At 34.3% G+C, this 17,758-nt stretch overlaps 3 protein-coding genes across 3 annotated transcripts; 1 reads left to right on the top strand and 2 right to left on the bottom strand.

The window, feature by feature from the left end:
* Positions 1-7,742: 7,742 nt before the first annotated feature.
* LOC147396851 (histone H3.2) lies at positions 7,743-8,357 on the bottom strand. Its single transcript, XM_086450743.1, has one exon. It carries the CDS (start codon positions 8,291-8,293, stop codon positions 7,883-7,885), a length of 411 nt encoding a protein of 136 aa, XP_086306869.1. The 5' UTR covers positions 8,294-8,357; the 3' UTR covers positions 7,743-7,882.
* Positions 8,358-9,514: 1,157 nt separating this feature from the next.
* On the top strand, positions 9,515-12,196 carry LOC147396850 (pathogenesis-related thaumatin-like protein 3.5). The gene is made up of 2 exons (XM_086452103.1): positions 9,515-10,193; positions 11,322-12,196. The coding sequence occupies exons 1-2, from the start codon at positions 10,148-10,150 to the stop codon at positions 11,981-11,983; spliced, it is 708 nt and encodes a 235-aa protein (XP_086308229.1). The 5' UTR covers positions 9,515-10,147; the 3' UTR covers positions 11,984-12,196.
* Positions 12,197-14,977: 2,781 nt separating this feature from the next.
* Positions 14,978-17,285, bottom strand: LOC147396849 (protein POLYCHOME-like). Its single transcript, XM_086452101.1, has 3 exons — positions 17,129-17,285; positions 16,568-17,023; positions 14,978-15,760 (listed from the first exon to the last, which is right to left on the bottom strand). The coding sequence occupies exons 2-3, from the start codon at positions 17,006-17,008 to the stop codon at positions 15,380-15,382; spliced, it is 822 nt and encodes a 273-aa protein (XP_086308227.1). The 5' UTR covers positions 17,009-17,023; positions 17,129-17,285; the 3' UTR covers positions 14,978-15,379.
* Between the last annotated feature and the right edge of the window lie 473 nt (positions 17,286-17,758).

Genomic DNA, 17,758 nt, shown 5'->3' with positions numbered 1-17,758 from the left:
AATTAATTAGGGCAATATATGCAGTGGCACAACAAAAGACAAGATTATATTAGAACATAATTAGGCTTTAGATGCTTGACTTATATCCAAGAGTCATCAAACTATATTAAGATTAAAATAGTTTCAATCACATAATCAAATACATTCATGTTAGATGGTAATCTCAAATCCATTTTATCACTAAATCCCTAAAATGACTGGCTTTCACCCTTTAATTTTAAGATCCTCAAGGATAAAAACTAGTCAGTCCAAACTATGTGATTGTAGATCATTAATGAAACTTCTTCTAGAAGAAAAATAAAATTGACATATGCCTTCGCAGCCAAACCCATTCTTCTATCAGATCTTTGGCCAATCTAACTATTAGAAATATAATAGTGGAATGACTATAGTGAATTAGCAAAGTATTATATCTTGATTTCATTGTCAGATATTTTACAGAGCCAACATAAAAAAGATGGATGATGCTAGGTTGTTTAGCGAAGAAAGTCAGACTACTCGGCATTTAAGTCAATTTATCACTTGGATAGATACCATTATGGAGTTTCTCCATCCACCATTCAATGGGTTTGTGTTGATTAACAATATAAACAAATTGATGATGATGATAATAGTAAGCCCCAAAGGGGTGGCATAAAAGCAATTTTGAATCCAATAAGCGATGAGAGTCCATAGGTTGCATGTTTGATATCCAGTATGAGGAATAATTCCTTGTGGCCACCTGCAAGGGCGTTCCCTCACTTACCTGGTGTGTGTGATCGATGTGCAGGCGTTGCACGTGCCCAGGAGAGGGTCCCATGTGCCTTGGTTCCTATCCTGGCTCATCCGGTACCCCTAGTCGGACATCGTTATCAAAATAATAATAATGAGTGAGCTGATGAACGTGCCTACGGAAAGTCAGATGAAAAATCATACATATGGGACAAGGATTATCAAACCTACCAATAGACGACTTGCTCAGTAAAAGATAACGTCATGTTTCAATTGTGACAAGGCTAGACATTGTAAAAGAAAATGTCTTGTTTTTCTAGTTACCTTTAAGAATGTAAAGTCTTAATCAAGGTATAAGATACTTTGAGGGCCCCGATGGTTTGTGTGTGAAGGCAAACATTGATGCATTCCAATTGTTTTTTTTAGTCTGTTAGAGCCGATGGTCCATTAGATCAAGTCTCTCATGATCTCTCCGAAAGGTATACAAACTTAAATTGGCTTGAATAAAAACTCATTGGAAAAGTCTTTAACGAAAAAACTAGAGGAGATCTTACACGATATGTGAGGGAGAATAATTATGGGAGGAATAAATGATTCGAAAATGGCATAATCCAAGACTATGGCCCGTTTGATCGAAGGATTGGAACCGACCGTGACTGTGGTACGATGTTAAAATATGAAATACCTTGAGAGTTGAATTCTCATGAGTTTTTATTAAATGGAGGTAATAAACATCAATTATATATAAGATGTGGGTTATGGAAATTGGGGAGTTTTAAAAGCCTACAATTGATATATTTTGTGAAGCCTTATAGTATAGTAGGCATGTTAAGGTATTTATTCTCATTTTCTGCAGGAGAATGAATTGTAATTAATTTTTCGCCTCTTTTCCCATCTTTTAGCTTTTTAGCATTAGTGAAAATTTCGTGATTTTTTCCTGATTTAGGTTTTTTTTTTCTATCTAACTTCATATGTTATGGTTAATTTCTTGATTATCCTTTCTTGTTCAATAACCAGATGTTTCTTCCCTAGAGAAGGTTTACTAGGAAAGATTCATGAAATTCGAATTGGAAAAACGGTTTTGGTATCATGCCCAACTCATTATTCCATGCATATTATCTCTTGACAAATCAGTTTAAAAGCAGATTTAACATAAAAATTACATGAACGAGTATAGTGTAAAGGTAGGATGGAAACGAATAACGGATGAAGTCGTCACCCCAGACCTATTATATATGCAACAAAGCTCACCACACCACATATGTAACTCTACAAAGAACTAGAGCACATTATATATAGAGTTAAAAAATTGGTAGATTTGAAAGATGAAGGCTATTGAAAAGGTGGTGGTGTGGTTGGTCTTAGTGGTGGTGATGGGTAGCATGGTAGAGCATGGGGTAGGGATGCAAGGGTGCAGTGACACTTTCTTCTCATCTCTTCTTCAAATGATACCATGTAGGCCTGCAATGACCCCATTCAGACCCATCCCTCCTAGTGAAGTTTGCTGCACCGCTGTTCGGACGCTCGGACAGGCGTGCCTGTGCATGCTTATCAATGGCCCAATAATACCTGGAGTGGATCGTAATATGGCGATGCAGCTCCCAGCATTATGTGATGCCGATTTCCTACCATGTAAATATTTTTATTTTTATTTTGGAAAAATTACTTAAAGGACTCTTGCCAAAGGGTTTCTTTCTAAATAGTCCCTAAGTTTTGTGCAGTAGCTTGATAGGACGTTTAGTAAACTTTTTCTTTCTTAATGGTCCCTCATTACTAGCGAACTCACCAATTTTATATTTACTCTCGAGTTCACCACTTTTTAGTACTGTAGAACTCGATGCTTCTCTATTTAGTGTCGAGTTCACAATTTTTACTGTCAAACACAACACTAGTAAAACTCACCCATTTTCAATTTTCGAATTTTTCCAACTAAAATATATGGAAAATTGAGATAACGACTTGTTCAGATGATTTCAACCCAAAAGAATCATTTTTGATCAATTTTCATCTAAAAACAAAAAATAAAAGATAAAATGAAAAAACCCTTGAAAATGGCTTTTTGTTCTTTCTTAAATCCTTTCTGACGGAATGAAGTCTTTGAAACACGATTGAGATTTTAAAAATCCAATATTTGAATGAAATCGATGAGTTTGAATAGTTAAGGCATTCAATCATGATAAATGTGGGTGGTGAGGTCCAGGGACCATTTAGAAAGAAAAAGTATACTAAATGTCCAGCCAAGCTACAATCGAAAACTTAAGATCTATTTAGAAAGAAACCCTTCAGCGAGGGTCTTTTAAGTAATCATTTATTTTATTTTATTTTTAAAATTTAGTAGCATCCCCTTATAAAATTGGGGATGTTAGGTCAACATTAGTAAAATACAAGATTAGGTTCACCCTTTTAACTGAAAGTCTGTTTTGTTGATGAACTAATAATGAAATTTTGATTTTATTAAAATTTTATTTTTGTAATTTAAGTTTTTGAAGAGTATTTTGAATGAAATAAAATTTTCACAAATTCATCAACAAACAAAAGGTACGTTGACTTTCAGTCGAGGAGTAAAACTAATAGGGTCGAGATCCCATACAGTGTCCCATTTCTATCGATATGAACAGTATCTACGTGATACAATTTGATTAGAAAATAAATACGTTAGGCTGTATGAACAACTTGATTAAGAGAGCCCAAGGTGTTTTAAACACCAACTAAAGCATGCAAAGTAGACACCTAACCTATTTCATAGGAACGTGACACCTTATTAGATCCTGAGTCAAACTGATATTGCAGTTTGCAAGGTAAACCTAATATCACCAATTTCACATATGGTATTACAAAACAATTTTTTTTTGAGTGATTTTGAGTTATCTTTGGCTTTTGGTGAAAATTAGAAATAACCCTCCTTGAGTTTTCGACACAATCATATAGCCCCTTAAGGCCTTCATTTTGGAGATAAGACGACTGAAATGCACTCGTCTACAAACTTTTGATGGGAGTTCTTTATCCAAAAACCTCTAGTCTTCAATCTCTACGATATTAAAATAAAGAGTCATTCTAAACTGATTGTGCTCAACACTATTAAAGTCAGTGTCCCTAGAACTAGCCTCTTTTTTTTCTATGAGATACATGGAGAAAATCTATGGTTTTGGAGTCACTGCCACATCAGCACAATGTCGAGCACTGGCGATTTCCTAAAATAAAATGGGTGATTCAGAATTTAAAATCTACCCATCTACATTTTGGTAAATATTTGAGATACCCCTATTTCAAAATGATGACATAACCCTTGTTAGCTATCTCCCGTGTAATTCTTTAAAAATTTGTGAATTTTTCGTTTTTTTCAATGACAATATTATTCTCTGTATTATTTAATTATTTTGAATAATTCATGAAATTTAAGTTAAAAAGGAATAAAACAAGTTTTTTTTTTTTTTACGAATTTTTAAAACTCCATCGAAAAAAATGCTACAGTAACTTGTTGTATGTTGCAAAGTGTAAATTTATAAATTGTGATGTGTAACACAAGTCGAATATGAAGTGGGCAAATTTTGGAGGAATCCACCTTTTTAGGTTACAAATGTCTTTTTTATCTTTAAAAAAATTGATGACATAGACCTCTACATTTATTTGAGATTACACATTAATTTTTTCAAATTGATGATTTATCCTTTGACTTTGGTTTTCTTTTATAAGCCAATAAAATAATAACCTCAATGCCCTCATTATCACCATCATCATTATTACCATTACTATTATGTCATCACCTTTACCATTAACATCACCATCAGTATCATATTACAAAAAATTTTGGTTTTCAAATTTTTGAATGAGATAGATAATACATGTATAAAGCATATCCCACATATTTTTTATTTATTAAATTTTTTACCAAATTTTAAGTTGGATTTTTACGATCCAAAATCAAATAGAACTCAAATTTTTCACATATCGAATTTTAACCGCATTCCAAATTGCTAACAAGGGACATAATCCCTTGGCCTTGGTCAACAGAGAAAATGACATAACATAATTGTCTCATCTTTGATCTGACTGATTTTTCTTCTCTAAACTAGTCATGTTCATTCTCTTGGGTAAATTTTACCATCATCTAATTTTAAGATTGTATCTCCTTCAACCTTCAGAACAAGATGAGATTTTAAGGAAAATAGAAGACAATATATATATATATATATATATATATGGGGAAGGTTTAGCAGCCCTAAAGTTTGCCAAGTTTGGTGCCAAACATTTTTCAAAATATGGGTTAGAAGCTTTGGAATGAGCTGATTTTTTGTGAGGATGATCTCTATGATGAGGAGATCATCCTCACCAAAAATCAGCCTAATCCAAAACTTTTAACCCCATCAAAAGTGATTTACAAAAATTAGACGGTTCACAATTCTTCAACTTGTAAACTAGGGTTAAAAGTTTTAAAATGAGTTGATTTTTTGTGAGAATGATCTCTTCACCGTAGAGATCATCCTCACAAAAAATCAGCCTATTCCAAAACTTCTAACCCTATCAAAAGTGATTTACAAAAAATGTTTGGCACCAAACTTGGCAAACTTTAGGGCTGCCGAACCACTCCCTATATATATATATATATGGGGACGGTTCAGCAGCCCTAAAATTTGCCAAGTTTGGTGCCAAACATTTTTCAAAATATGGGTTAGAAGCTTTGGAATGAGCTGATTTTTTGTGAGGATGATCTCTATGATGAGGAGATTATCCTCACCAAAAATCATCCAATTCCAAAACTTATAACCCCATCAAAAGTGATTTACAAAAATTAGACGGTCCACGATTCTTCAACTTGTAAATTAGGGTTAGAAGTTTCAAAATGAGCTGATTTTTGGTGAGGATGGTCTCTTCACCGTAGAGATCATCCTCACAAAAAATCAGCCTATTCCAAAACTTCTAACCTCATCAAAAGTGATTTACAAAAAATGTTTGGCACCAAATATATATATAGGGAAATGTTCAACACCCAACAATTTATCCAACATTTTGCCCAATATGTTTTGTCCTACATGGGTTAGAAGTTTTGGAATTAGCTGATTTTTGATGAGAATGATCTCTATGGTGAGGAGATCATCTTCACCAAAAATCAGCTCATTCCAAAACTTCTAACTCCATGTTTACAAGTTGAAAAATCGTGAACCATCCATTTTTTGTAAACCATTTGTGATGAGGTTAGAAGTTTTGGAATGGGCTGATTTTTGGTGAGGATGATCTCCATGGTAATCATCCTCACCAAATATCAGCCCATGCCAAAACTTCTAACCCATGTAGGACAAAACATGTTGGGTGCTGAACAATTTTGTTTGAAGATGAGAGAGCCTATAAGTCATTTTCTGTCAATTTTTGGAAGTTATTTGCCGTCAAGGTGAAACAACATCAATTTGAATTTTGAAAACAAAGGAGTATCCCCAAGTCCAAGCCAAGCTAGAGCACAACCCACTATTATATTTTAGTCATCTTGACCTCCATCCAAATACTCTTTTCTCATGTGGCTTTGTTTCAAAAAATATATAAATAATATTTTTATTGCCTTGTCTTGACACACAGAAGATTGTATGATGCAGGTTTTCTCTAAAAGTAGAAGGAGAATAGGGTGGTGTTAGCTCTTTCATTAATAAAGCATGTGGAAACCTGAAGACCAGCTTTTATGTAATTTTCATTAATAATATGCTATACTAGCTACTACTAGTGATAAAGAAAATAAAGCAGAGAATTATCCAATAATTTATATCCAATTATGATGTTCTTTATCTTTTAATCAATCTATTGAAATAGGTTGTTTGGATGCTTTACTTTTATTCACCGTCTCGTCTCGTTAAAACATTTCTCAAGTTTAGAAACTAAAAATCAGACTAAATTTTGGTCCTAAAATCTATAATCTGAAACAAAACAAATAGAAATAATCATTTCTCAAGAATCTTCCATTACAAGTAAAAGAGACAACACTAGACACTTTTTCTTATTATTCTTGGGAGACAAATCTGATAATATTTCCCAAAGCCATTCATTCATGAACCAATACAAACAAATTTAAATTAAAAGGAAAATTATCAAAAAAATCCAAAAAAAAATATATATATATATATATATATATATATATTTACAAAAATCAATCTAATTTTTAAAAATTTCGAAAAAAAGTTACAAAACCGATCTTTAAAAAGTCAATTTTTCTCTCTTAAATTTTCTCAACACTTTCTCTCTCCTCTATTATTTAAAAAAAATGAATTTTTTTTAAAAATCAATCTTTAAAAAACTGATTTTTCTCTCTCTTCATTCATTTTTCTCACCCATTTCTCTCTCCTCTATTATTTAAAAAAAAAAATTTAATAGATTTTTCTCTCTCTTCATTCATTTCTCTCACTCCTTTCTTTCTCCTCTATTATTTAAAAAAAAACGAATTTTTTAGAATAAATTTTTCTCTCTTCACTTATCTAAAAAAAAAATTATTTACAAAAATTTATTTTTAAAAAAAAAAATTTAATAATAGAGAAATGAGAAATGAATGAAGCAACAAAAAAAACCTATTTTTTTTTAAAAAAATTTAATAATAGAGGAGAGAGAAAAGAGTGAGAAAAATGAATAAAAAGAGAAAAAAAATCTATTTAAAAAAATTCATTTTTTTTTAAATAATAAAGGAGAGAGAAAAAAATGAAAGAAATAAATAAAAAGAGAAAAAACCAATCTTTCAAAAATCAATTTTAAAAAAAAATTTATTTTTTTTAAATAATAAGGAGAGAGAAAGTGTTGAGAAAATTGAAGAAAAAGAAAAACCGATCTTTCAAAAAACCGGTTTTGTATCTTTTTCAAAATTTTTAAAAATTAAATTAGTTTTTGTATATATATATAGATATATATATATATATATATATATATATATATATATATTTTTTGATAATTTTCCAAATTTAAAACCATTTTCTATTACATTGATAACATGTAATACCTAATCTAGAGCTCTTAAATCAAATTAAAGTTAGAGCTCCCTACATCAAAGAGATTGCAGAAGATGATGATGATGATCCAATGCATCTAGTAAGTCCATTACACTACATCAGTTAATTTCACCAAAATTAGACTTACATCAACATTCAGTCAACCCTAAATTTACACACACACAAAAAGTAGGAAATTTGATCTTCTTCAACGCTTAGGCTCTCTCACCACGGATCCTGCGAGCAAGCTGGATGTCTTTAGGCATAATAGTGACCCTCTTAGCATGAATGGCGCAAAGATTTGTATCCTCAAAGAGACCCACCAAGTACGCTTCGGCTGCCTCTTGAAGAGCAGCTACGGCACTACTCTGGAATCGAAGATCGGTCTTGAAATCTTGAGCGATCTCACGAACCAGACGTTGAAAGGGAAGCTTTCGGATCAAAAGCTCTGTACTCTTCTGATATTTCCTAATCTCACGAAGCGCCACTGTTCCTGGCCTGAACCTGTGTGGCTTCTTCACTCCTCCTGTCGCTGGGGCAGATTTTCGGGCAGCCTTTGTTGCTAACTGCTTACGTGGCGCCTTCCCTCCCGTTGATTTCCGGGCAGTTTGCTTCGTACGTGCCATCCCTGTCTTCTGTTTGTGAGTTTGTGTGGGAGAAGATGAAACTTATGTGATGAGTGAAGTTTGAACTTAGAAGAGATGAATGTGTTTTAAGTAGGAAATTTGGGGTATTTGTAAGAGATGATAGTGAACGCGGGAATTTTAAAATTTCTCTGGTTTTTGAATTTTATTTTTAGTGGAATGGATTGTAGTCGTTGAAATTGAAAGCTTATCAACAGTTCAGAATTGATTGAGGGCCATGACACGGATCGCGATCTGCGTAGCTCACGTGATGCCCTAAATATTTGAGATAACAAGTCCAGTGTTCCAGATTGATTAAATTAAATTACCCCTTCACTTCGATCTCCTAACAGAGATTAACACAAAGTGACCTAAATGCCCTGGGTTCCAATTCATCATTTACCAAAGACATTTTCACTAGAGTCATTATAATCTGACTACCCCACATGGCAAACTCAATCGACTACCTACCTAACGCAAAGGCGTGAAACATCTTAATTATAGCACATTGTCCACAGCTCACCTTTTTAATCATCTTCGTTCTAACGAGTCAATTGGCAACTTTGATTTCAAATTTGAAATCGTGTTACCAAGTATTTTTCAGTGTAATGTTATTACATTAAAAACAACAATCATGCCTGATCCAATAGTGTTTTTGAAAATATATAAATGATGTATAGTTATATTCTATATTTTAGGGATACTTACAAAAAAAAAAATGATCAACTTTTGACAAATTTACGATTCTGACTATTCATTTTAATTATCAAAATGTGAACAATAATGAATTCGGAGATTTTTAAAGTGACAATTTTGCAGGTTAATCACTTTAAAACTGTCAAATTTGTTAGGGTATGTTTGATTGCACATGAAAAATAGGTTGGAAAATGACATTTTTCAAGTGTTTGATTGCACATGGAAATGGAAATTCATTTTCTACCCCAATCAAAAAGTCAACCAAAACATGAATTTCACTTTCCCACCCATATCGGTGGAAAGTGAATCCACCTATATTTTCCATCCCCAATATTTTTCCACTCATTTCTTCTTCTTTCCTACCACTACCACCACCATTATACTAACTTCGTCATCGTCGTCGTCACCATTGCTGTCACTGTCGTCATCTCCGTCTCCGTCATCATCATCTCCGACCACCTTCTCTCTCTCTCTCTCTCACACCTCCTCCTCCTCCGCCACCACCACCATGTTTTACCCCCATCTTCCTCACTTACCTTCCTCCCATGGAAAGTCACTTTCCGTGCAATCAAACATACCCTTACTGTTCTTGACATTTTTCTAAAGAAAATGTCATGTTATATCGGATCGGTCCAGATCTTAAAATTGACATATTCAGATCTTATTTATTTATTTTCAGATTAGTACAAATGGGGAACATGATCCATTGACAGTCCTAGCTCAAAGAGTACTCTACCGATGAAAAGTCTAGGCTTCACATGTCATCCGTGCACTAAATAAAATACCAAAATTTGCGATTCTGTGCGGATAGCACTCGAGAAAACTGCAGGTGAACACTTTCCTCGAGTGTATAACACACGCATCTCAAGGTAAAGCATCTATGGTTCTGTATGTGCCATAACGTAAGTGCAGTGTTGTAGATGGTCAGTTTAGCGTTTTTATTGGGTTACAAAATGGTATCTTAATACCCGGGCAGTTAGACCAATCTGTTGTTCTTTCTTTATATTTCATCAATAAAGGAAGACATCAATCTTGTTTGTTTACTCTTTCACACAAAGGGTGGTGTTGTTTTTTGGTTTCCAAGCATTCCCCCCTATTTAAACCTCCCATGATCACCCATTTTATTACCAAATCTTACAGAGAAATCTTCAACCATCTCCCATGGCCATTTGGTATCTTCATCTCCTTCTTCTTCTCTCCTTTTCAGGTAATTATAATTAGTAACTCCTTTTAATGTTCAAAATTTCATGATTGATTTTATGCACCCTAATTTTTAAGATTTTTGTGATCTATGTCTTGAATCCAATTGGTGATTTATTTATTTATTTATTTATGTTTTTTGCTTTGGCGGGATGCACATACCAACCACCCTGCACGTGATAACAGTTAAATATAACCACTTTTACGTGAAGGGGCATATAGAGATTCGAAAGTGTGACCTGGGGAGTATACCCAATCACCCTTACCATCTTAGCTAGCCCCTGGTGGTTCAAATCCAATTGGAGATTGATCACCTGAGATGTACTGTATACCATGCAAGAAAATACTATAACAACTACCAAAATTTAAAGGCAAAATTAGAGGCCATTTTGAGATTTTGTATATTTTTGTAATATAACCCGACCATTGTATTATATTTCAACATATTTTCTCAAAATATATTCATTTTCACAAGGTCCAACACGAAATTTAACCGATGATTTCTTTATGTATGCATTTTGGTGGAAATCACTATTCATTTTGTGAACTATTTCGGCAAATAGTGAATTTTGGTCGGAATTATCAAATTTTACTTATAAGAATCTAATATTTTGGAAGAAATATTTTGATAAATAGTAAATTTCTACTGAAATATTCATATAATTATGCACATACAATCGTCCATGTTCTAATATTAGTTAAATAGATTACTAGTTTATTCATATCTAGATACTTAATGTGATATTATTGTTCTCATCTCCATGGAACATATAGTAGTTTTAGGTGTTCGACTCTAAGATGCTTAAGCCAATGTGTAGCAAAATACTACTAATCTTCATTTTCACAATTCATATGGTTGTTTTTCATAGTTTGAGGATTTAAAAATGTGTTTCCATTTTATTATTTTATGAGAGTGTTTACATGTCTATTTTATTATTTCCTATGTTTTCAATGAAAACTTCTACAATAGTTCTACCATTTCGTAATATTTCCATCATTTTCTTGAAAATTAGATTGAACTAGAAATCAAAATTGAAACTGAAATCTTGAAACCCATCATAGATGTATTGTACATCAAGAAAATACTATAGAGCTGTATCTATTACTATCTACTTGATGCATTTCGCTCTTGCAGTTGCCAAGGCCACAATATTTACTCTACAAAACAACTGTACGGATACAATATGGCCCGGTATCCAACCGGGCACGGGTCATGAGATCCTAGAAAATGGTGGGTTACAATTAAGACCTGGTGAGACGGTTAGTATTAATGCACCGATCGGGTGGTCGGGTCGATTCTGGGGTCGAAGTGGATGCTCATTTGATCAATCTGGTAAGGGAACTTGTGTAACAGGTGATTGTGCTGGACAATTAGCATGCTCCGGGGCTGGTGGTGAACCCCCTGCTACACTAGCCGAGTTCACCCTGAATAGTCCATTAGATTTCTACGACGTCAGCCTTGTTGATGGCTATAACATGCCTGTCTCCATATCAGCTTTGGGTGGTTCAGGAATGTGTAGGCCTGCACAATGCGTGTCAGACTTGAACCAAAGCTGCCCAAATGATCTACAAGTGATACAAAATAATAAGGTTGTTGCTTGCAAGAGTGCGTGTATGGCTTTCAACACCCCTAAATATTGTTGCACTGGGGCTTATGGGAGTCCAGATACGTGCAAGCCAACCAATTACTCCCAAGTATTCAAGGCAGCATGCCCAAGCGCGTATAGCTATGCCTATGACGATACCACAAGCATTATGACGTGCAAGGGGGCTAATTATTTGATTAAATTTTGTTAATTTAACTTCAGATTATTACAAGAACTTATATACTTGTTAAGCAAAAAATTAAGTTATATAGGTGGTTGTTTGGTAGGTATATTGGCTTCAAACTGAGTTCATTAATTTTCTCAAAATTGGAGTTAGCTTAACTTGTGTTGCTTTGTTAATGTTTCTTTTTTGTTTTTCTTTCACTTTTTATGATAGTTAGCAATTAGTTGTGGGACTTTGAAGTTCAACTCCTACGATCCTGGGAGTTGAGTAGCTAGTACAGACCAAGTGAAAATTTTCGAGTCAGAATATAACGACTCTTTTAATATTGAGATGCAAGGCTCAAAGCTCATGGTTGTGTTTGGCTGCAGGGGAAGCAAAGTCTTCATCAATGATATCAATAGGAAAATGCAATACATATGACATAAGCTATCAGGATCCTTGTTAGCAATTCAGAATACGGCAAAAATCCGATTCGTGAAAAATTCGAGTTATATTCGATTGTGGATTGCAAAAATCCGGTCTAAGATTCAGCCAAAAATTCGATAAATGGAAAATATGTGGCATATGCTTAAACCAAAAATTTAGCCATATGATAGTGATGTTAATAGTGATGGTGATGATGAAATTGGTGATGGTGAAGGTGATGGTAATAATGATGGTGGTGATAATGAGGATATTGAGGTTATTGTTCCCTTGATTTTTAAAAGAAGACCAAAGTCAAGAGACAAATCATCAATTTGGAAAATTAAAGTATAATCTCAAATAAATGTAGAAGGCCATATCATTATTTTTTTTAAAGATAAAATGGGCATTTGCCATGTAAAAAGGTGGATTCCTCCAAAATTTTGAAGCATGGCCGCTTCAAAGTCAACTTGTGTTACACATCACAACTTACAAATTTACACTTTGCAACCGTGAATTATTCAGAATAATTCAATAATCCGGAGAATAATATGTTCATTGGAGAAAAAAACAAAAAATTTGTGAATTTTTCAAGAACTAAACGGGAGATTGCTGACAAGGATCAGGATACACAATCAATTTATGATCAGTTGTTTTTCTGAGCTAAAAACATCTCTGCCCTTTGGGAGGAACCAGTCATCCACATAAATCACTCCCCCTCTTGCAGCGAAAGACCCAATTAATACTCGATAAAGTAGGATTTGTTTCCATTGTTACAATCTAATATGCCAAAGACCTATCTCGAAATGAATGTCAAGAACTCAGAAGATAAATATTATCCCAACAAAGATTATCTACTAATAGTATGCTATAATAATTGCTCAACAAGATGCTTGTAGGATTCCTGTAACAATTATGATTTTTGCTATAGAAGAGAATGAATACGCAGAGATATACAAATTTATGAGCATTCCCCCTCTGCAACAATCTTCAATCTACTTAAAAACATACAAATTTGTTGAATTTTCCAAATAGATTCCTAATTATAACCCAACAAATGGTGGATTCCAACCTGTATTAATGCACCATGTCAACAACTTGGTTTCTTATTATCATTGTAATGGATACCGAAAAATGATGAAAGCTCCACTCCTAGTTGGGAACCATCAAATGGTGGCGCCCCACTCATGTCTAGTTTTTTTTTTTTTTCCCTTGATAGGCAAGCGGCTTAGCGGTCAGTAATTAGTGGGTGAACGAGGGTTTTCACCTCAGTCGTGGTATCAACATTCACAAACCTTACTTACTAGGCAAGCTGGCACCTTACCTACATGTCTAGCAATAAGGTGTTAGATTTTGGCTCTAAAATAGACTGATAAACAGAACAAGAGCAAAACTAATTAAATAGAAGAAAGAGGTACCTTAAATATTGATTTTCAAGTCGGTATATGTGGCACTAAATCAAAGCAGGATATCTTAAACATAAACAAAGATAGAGGAGAAACTTATCGAGTATGCAGATTGAGGCACGAGCTTTGTTTGATATTCTTTAGGTGAGATTCCCTCCTAATCTCATGAAGAAGATGCTGAACAAGAATTGTGATCACCTCCTAGAATACATCGACCTATCCCTCAACAACCATCACTGTTGTATGATGGATCCACAAAAGGTAAACCCAATCGAAGAAACAATCACAATAGAAAAACCCCCAATTGATTAAATCGATTAGAGTAAAAGACCCCAAATAAGAAATCATTTTAGAGAACAGTAGAAAGGAGAACTGACCTTTAGTTTTTCTGTCTCTATTTTAGAGAGGAAACCTTCTTTTTATAGTCTTTAAGAGAACAACATGTAGGTGACACATGTCCCAAAATTGGCAAAGCCCACATGTGGGATCACAGCCCGTGTCCCGAGCTTGGCCAAACGTGGCGTGCACATGTAGTTCCCAGAGCCACAACTTTACCCAACTCTAGAGTAGCTTGTGGTTAAAAACCTCAAGTAGTTTCCATTCTTAAGCAATGTGGGCCTAATCAAATTTGAATAAAAACATTCAAAGAACCAGATTTCGTCAAGCTTTTAAAGTTTTCATTCACTTACAAGTTATATGGACCAAATATAATTCAAAGTACAAAATCATACTTCAGATTTTTAGAAATAAGTTGATTTATACAGAAATGAGGCCTCACACTTCATCAAAATAAGATGAGAAGTTGCCCACTCATCAAGAAAAAGCTCCATACAACTAACATAAGGAACTCTTTTGTATGACACAGTTCGAGTAGAAAACAGGTCAAATACCTCCAAAGGTAGCTATTGCTCAAAACACAAAGATACCAGCTTGCTAAGTTGGTTAAAGACTATGAATGTTTATGGTGTGACATGAGTTCAAAACCCACATTCACCCACTAAACTCACTTGCCAAGTAAAAACACTATTGCTCAAAACACTCAATTTCATTGTTGTTGAATCCTATACTAACACAGCCAATACTAATATCTACTTCCACATCAAATGAAAAACTCTCCATCATTTGCATTTTATATTGGGCTGAACGTGTTTAGAGTGATAAACTAATGTACAACCCACAAATCAGATACACGTCATTTCAAAAGATCTTTTTCAAAGATTATCATTTGTTGGAATAGAGAGAAAGTGATTCAAAACAAACAAGCTTGTGTAAAACTCATTCTTTGTTATTGAATCAGAACAGAAATGATACATGGGCTAAACCAGTAAATGCCTCTATACATCTGTTACAAAATAGGAAAACAAGAAAAATGCCTACTAGTCCTAAACCAAGACCCTCAGCAAAAGACATTAAGAAGCAATGATGCCTACTAATCCTACACCAAGACCTTCAGCAGATGACATTAACATGCAAAAGAGAAAAAAACAGAAAAACAAAGCTACCTTCCTAAACGACTTCAAATGCTAAAATGTAAATCATCAGAGGATGATTTATCTTTTTCAATGTATTCTTATCCCATCTACCATTTTTCCTCCCTCACAATCCTTTTAATCCATCAACGCATTGCCATCAATGTGCGAACTTTCTTTTCTCTCTCTGCCTTCTTAGCGGTAGGTGTCCTCTTCAACCTTCGGAAATCTTCCATTACAACTTTCTCGACTTGATCGATTGAGTTCAGGAGTTTCTTTTGGGGAGTCAAGAAATCAGATTCTCCAGCAGCATTATTGCCAAGCAAAATCTTTGACAAGTGATGGACGGGTGGTGGGCAATGCTTGATTGCAGTCGTGGGATTTGGGGAGGCAAGAGAGATGTCGTGCTCAAGAGGAGCACCTGGAATGGGTGGATTTGGATCAGTAACACTCAATTCCTGCTGTGAAGTGCTGGCAGATTGGTCGCGTTCAGCCTCTCTGAGGCGAGTTCTTCTCCTTTCAATGGCCTAAAAAGAGATAAATTGGATCCATCATTGAGAAGCACAGAGAACGAAAGAGCGACAGCTCTTTACCAGTGAAGAAAAGCAGGGATTTGCATAGGGAACAAGTCATTTAATGATGATTGCCAATTAGAGATGCATTTTCTCATCCTATTCACTTTGAAAACAAAACAAAAAATCCACAATTCTTTCAAGCAAAATAATAATAATATAGTAAGAACATCTGATTTTTCAATTATGTGTCGAGGAAATGCTGAGCTATTTACACTAGAATTACGCTCTCTCTAATGCAATCTGAATACAATTCCTTTTATGAATCAAGAATCACAAAATACCCATACGTTTATTTCCAACAAATAACATTTTCCCACAACTTATATTTACTCATGATCCCATTTCAGATCACTAAATACAGAAACTGATAGGAAAAAAACAAAGCTAATCGACCAGTTATTTATGAAAAATTATAGACTTAACCTTAACTAGAATTATAATTTCTCAGCTACCCTATTTACAAGATCAGAAGAAGACCGACTATACTTTCCAAGAATTGCAAAATACCCAACAGGATGGCAGATCCAAAATTATTAGATTGAACTTGCAGTCAAAAAATCTCAGTAATCCTGTTTTACCCATGATTTCATTTCTAGTTTCAAAACCACTAATTCATGAAAAATACTAGATTGAACTTGAATTAAACCTGTTTTCAAGATCAAATAAAAACCCACTATTATTTTCACAAAAAGGTTAAATAAATCATGAGTATCCAAAATAAACAGATCAAATATGAAACATAATAAAATTATTACTTACATTCACAACCCCAGTAATGTCCCGAAGAGGATTTCTTGGATACCAATTCGGCAACGGACTATTCCTCACACGTCGTCGTCCACGCCTGCCACTACCAATAGAGCCTCTAGTTCGAATATTTTCTTGCCCAATCGATAGATTTCCGTACAAATTCCTTGGAGTACCATAACCAACCCTTCCCATCAAACCACCTCGCGAAGGCGTCATTGCCATCGGTCCCATTGCAGGACTCCACGAAGGCAACATCGCCATCGGTCGCAATTGCAATGGAGACCCAAACAAATTCCGTCCACCACCATTACTGAATCTTGAAGGAGAGGATTGAATTTGAAACCCCCTTTCTTGTTCTAAACGATGAAAGCTTCTCCCAATCGATCCATGACCCAACATCGGTGTTAATGGGTCTTCTTCTCTCGTTAGTCTGTCTCTTGATTCCGGCATTATTACTATCTTTGCCTGAAATGAAATCGAAAATTGTTATAAATTTTTTGTTCGAAAATGTCAGATTTCCAGTACAGAAGGAGAAAATATAAGAGTTGAAAGAGTTTTTTACTTGGTTACCTTTCAGTTGTTTGGATTTGGATTTAGGGTTTATTCTTCCTTCGTGGTGAAAGAAATGGTTTTAGGGCTCTCTGCATTTCAATCGAAATTCGAAAGAAAGGTCCGTCTTTGTGTGCGTGTGTGTGTGGAAAAGATGGCGAAATTTCAAATTTTAAATGGGCGGTCGAAAACGAAAAAATCGAATTTGAGTCAAGAAATTTAATCATGGTTAGTTTTGTTAATGCAGTTGGGTTAGTTTTTAGTTTGGAATTTTGGATTCCTTTTTGTAAAATTTCAAAAATGTGAGAAACCGCGGAGACAAATTACAGAAATGAAATGTTTTTGCTGTATTACATTATATCGAATTTCATTGGACCCATACTCCTTAAATTGCCACGAGGCTTATTTATGACATAATGTTTGACTCCTATATTTCTCACTTCCAATTTGATCACGATCGATCTGGATCGACAATTTGGGTTTCAATAACGATCTGATTTTAGTTTACTAATCTATTAGATAGATTTTATTGCTCTTATAAGTGATTCTTACCTGATATGATATAATGTGAGAAACTATATTGGAGTCTCCGAAATTTGAAAAAAAAAAAAAGAAAAAAAAAATTCGAAACAAAATTATTTTTCACATTGA

The sequence above is a fragment of the Akebia trifoliata genome, chromosome 8 (assembly GCF_017979445.1).
Source record: "Akebia trifoliata isolate Shusen 1 chromosome 8, ASM1797944v1, whole genome shotgun sequence".
Lineage (NCBI taxonomy): Eukaryota > Viridiplantae > Streptophyta > Magnoliopsida > Ranunculales > Lardizabalaceae > Akebia > Akebia trifoliata.
The sequence above is the reverse complement of the archived record's forward strand: the minus strand, read 5'-3'. Positions and strand labels throughout refer to the sequence as shown.

Bases quoted from the DNA above. Each gene is read 5' to 3' on its own strand.
- LOC147396850 (XM_086452103.1), top strand. From the start codon at position 10,148: ATGGCCATTTGGTATCTTCATCTCCTTCTTCTTCTCTCCTTTTCAG. The intron at 10,194-11,321 runs GTAATTATAATT...TCGCTCTTGCAG, and splicing joins TCTTCTTCTCTCCTTTTCAG to TTGCCAAGGCCACAATATTT.
- LOC147396849 (XM_086452101.1), bottom strand. From the start codon at position 17,008: ATGCCGGAATCAAGAGACAGACTAACGAGAGAAGAAGACCCATTAACA. The intron at 15,761-16,567 runs GTAAGTAATAAT...ATCTCTTTTTAG, and splicing joins ACATTACTGGGGTTGTGAAT to GCCATTGAAAGGAGAAGAAC.
- LOC147396851 (XM_086450743.1), bottom strand. From the start codon at position 8,293: ATGGCACGTACGAAGCAAACTGCCCGGAAATCAACGGGAGGGAAGGCG.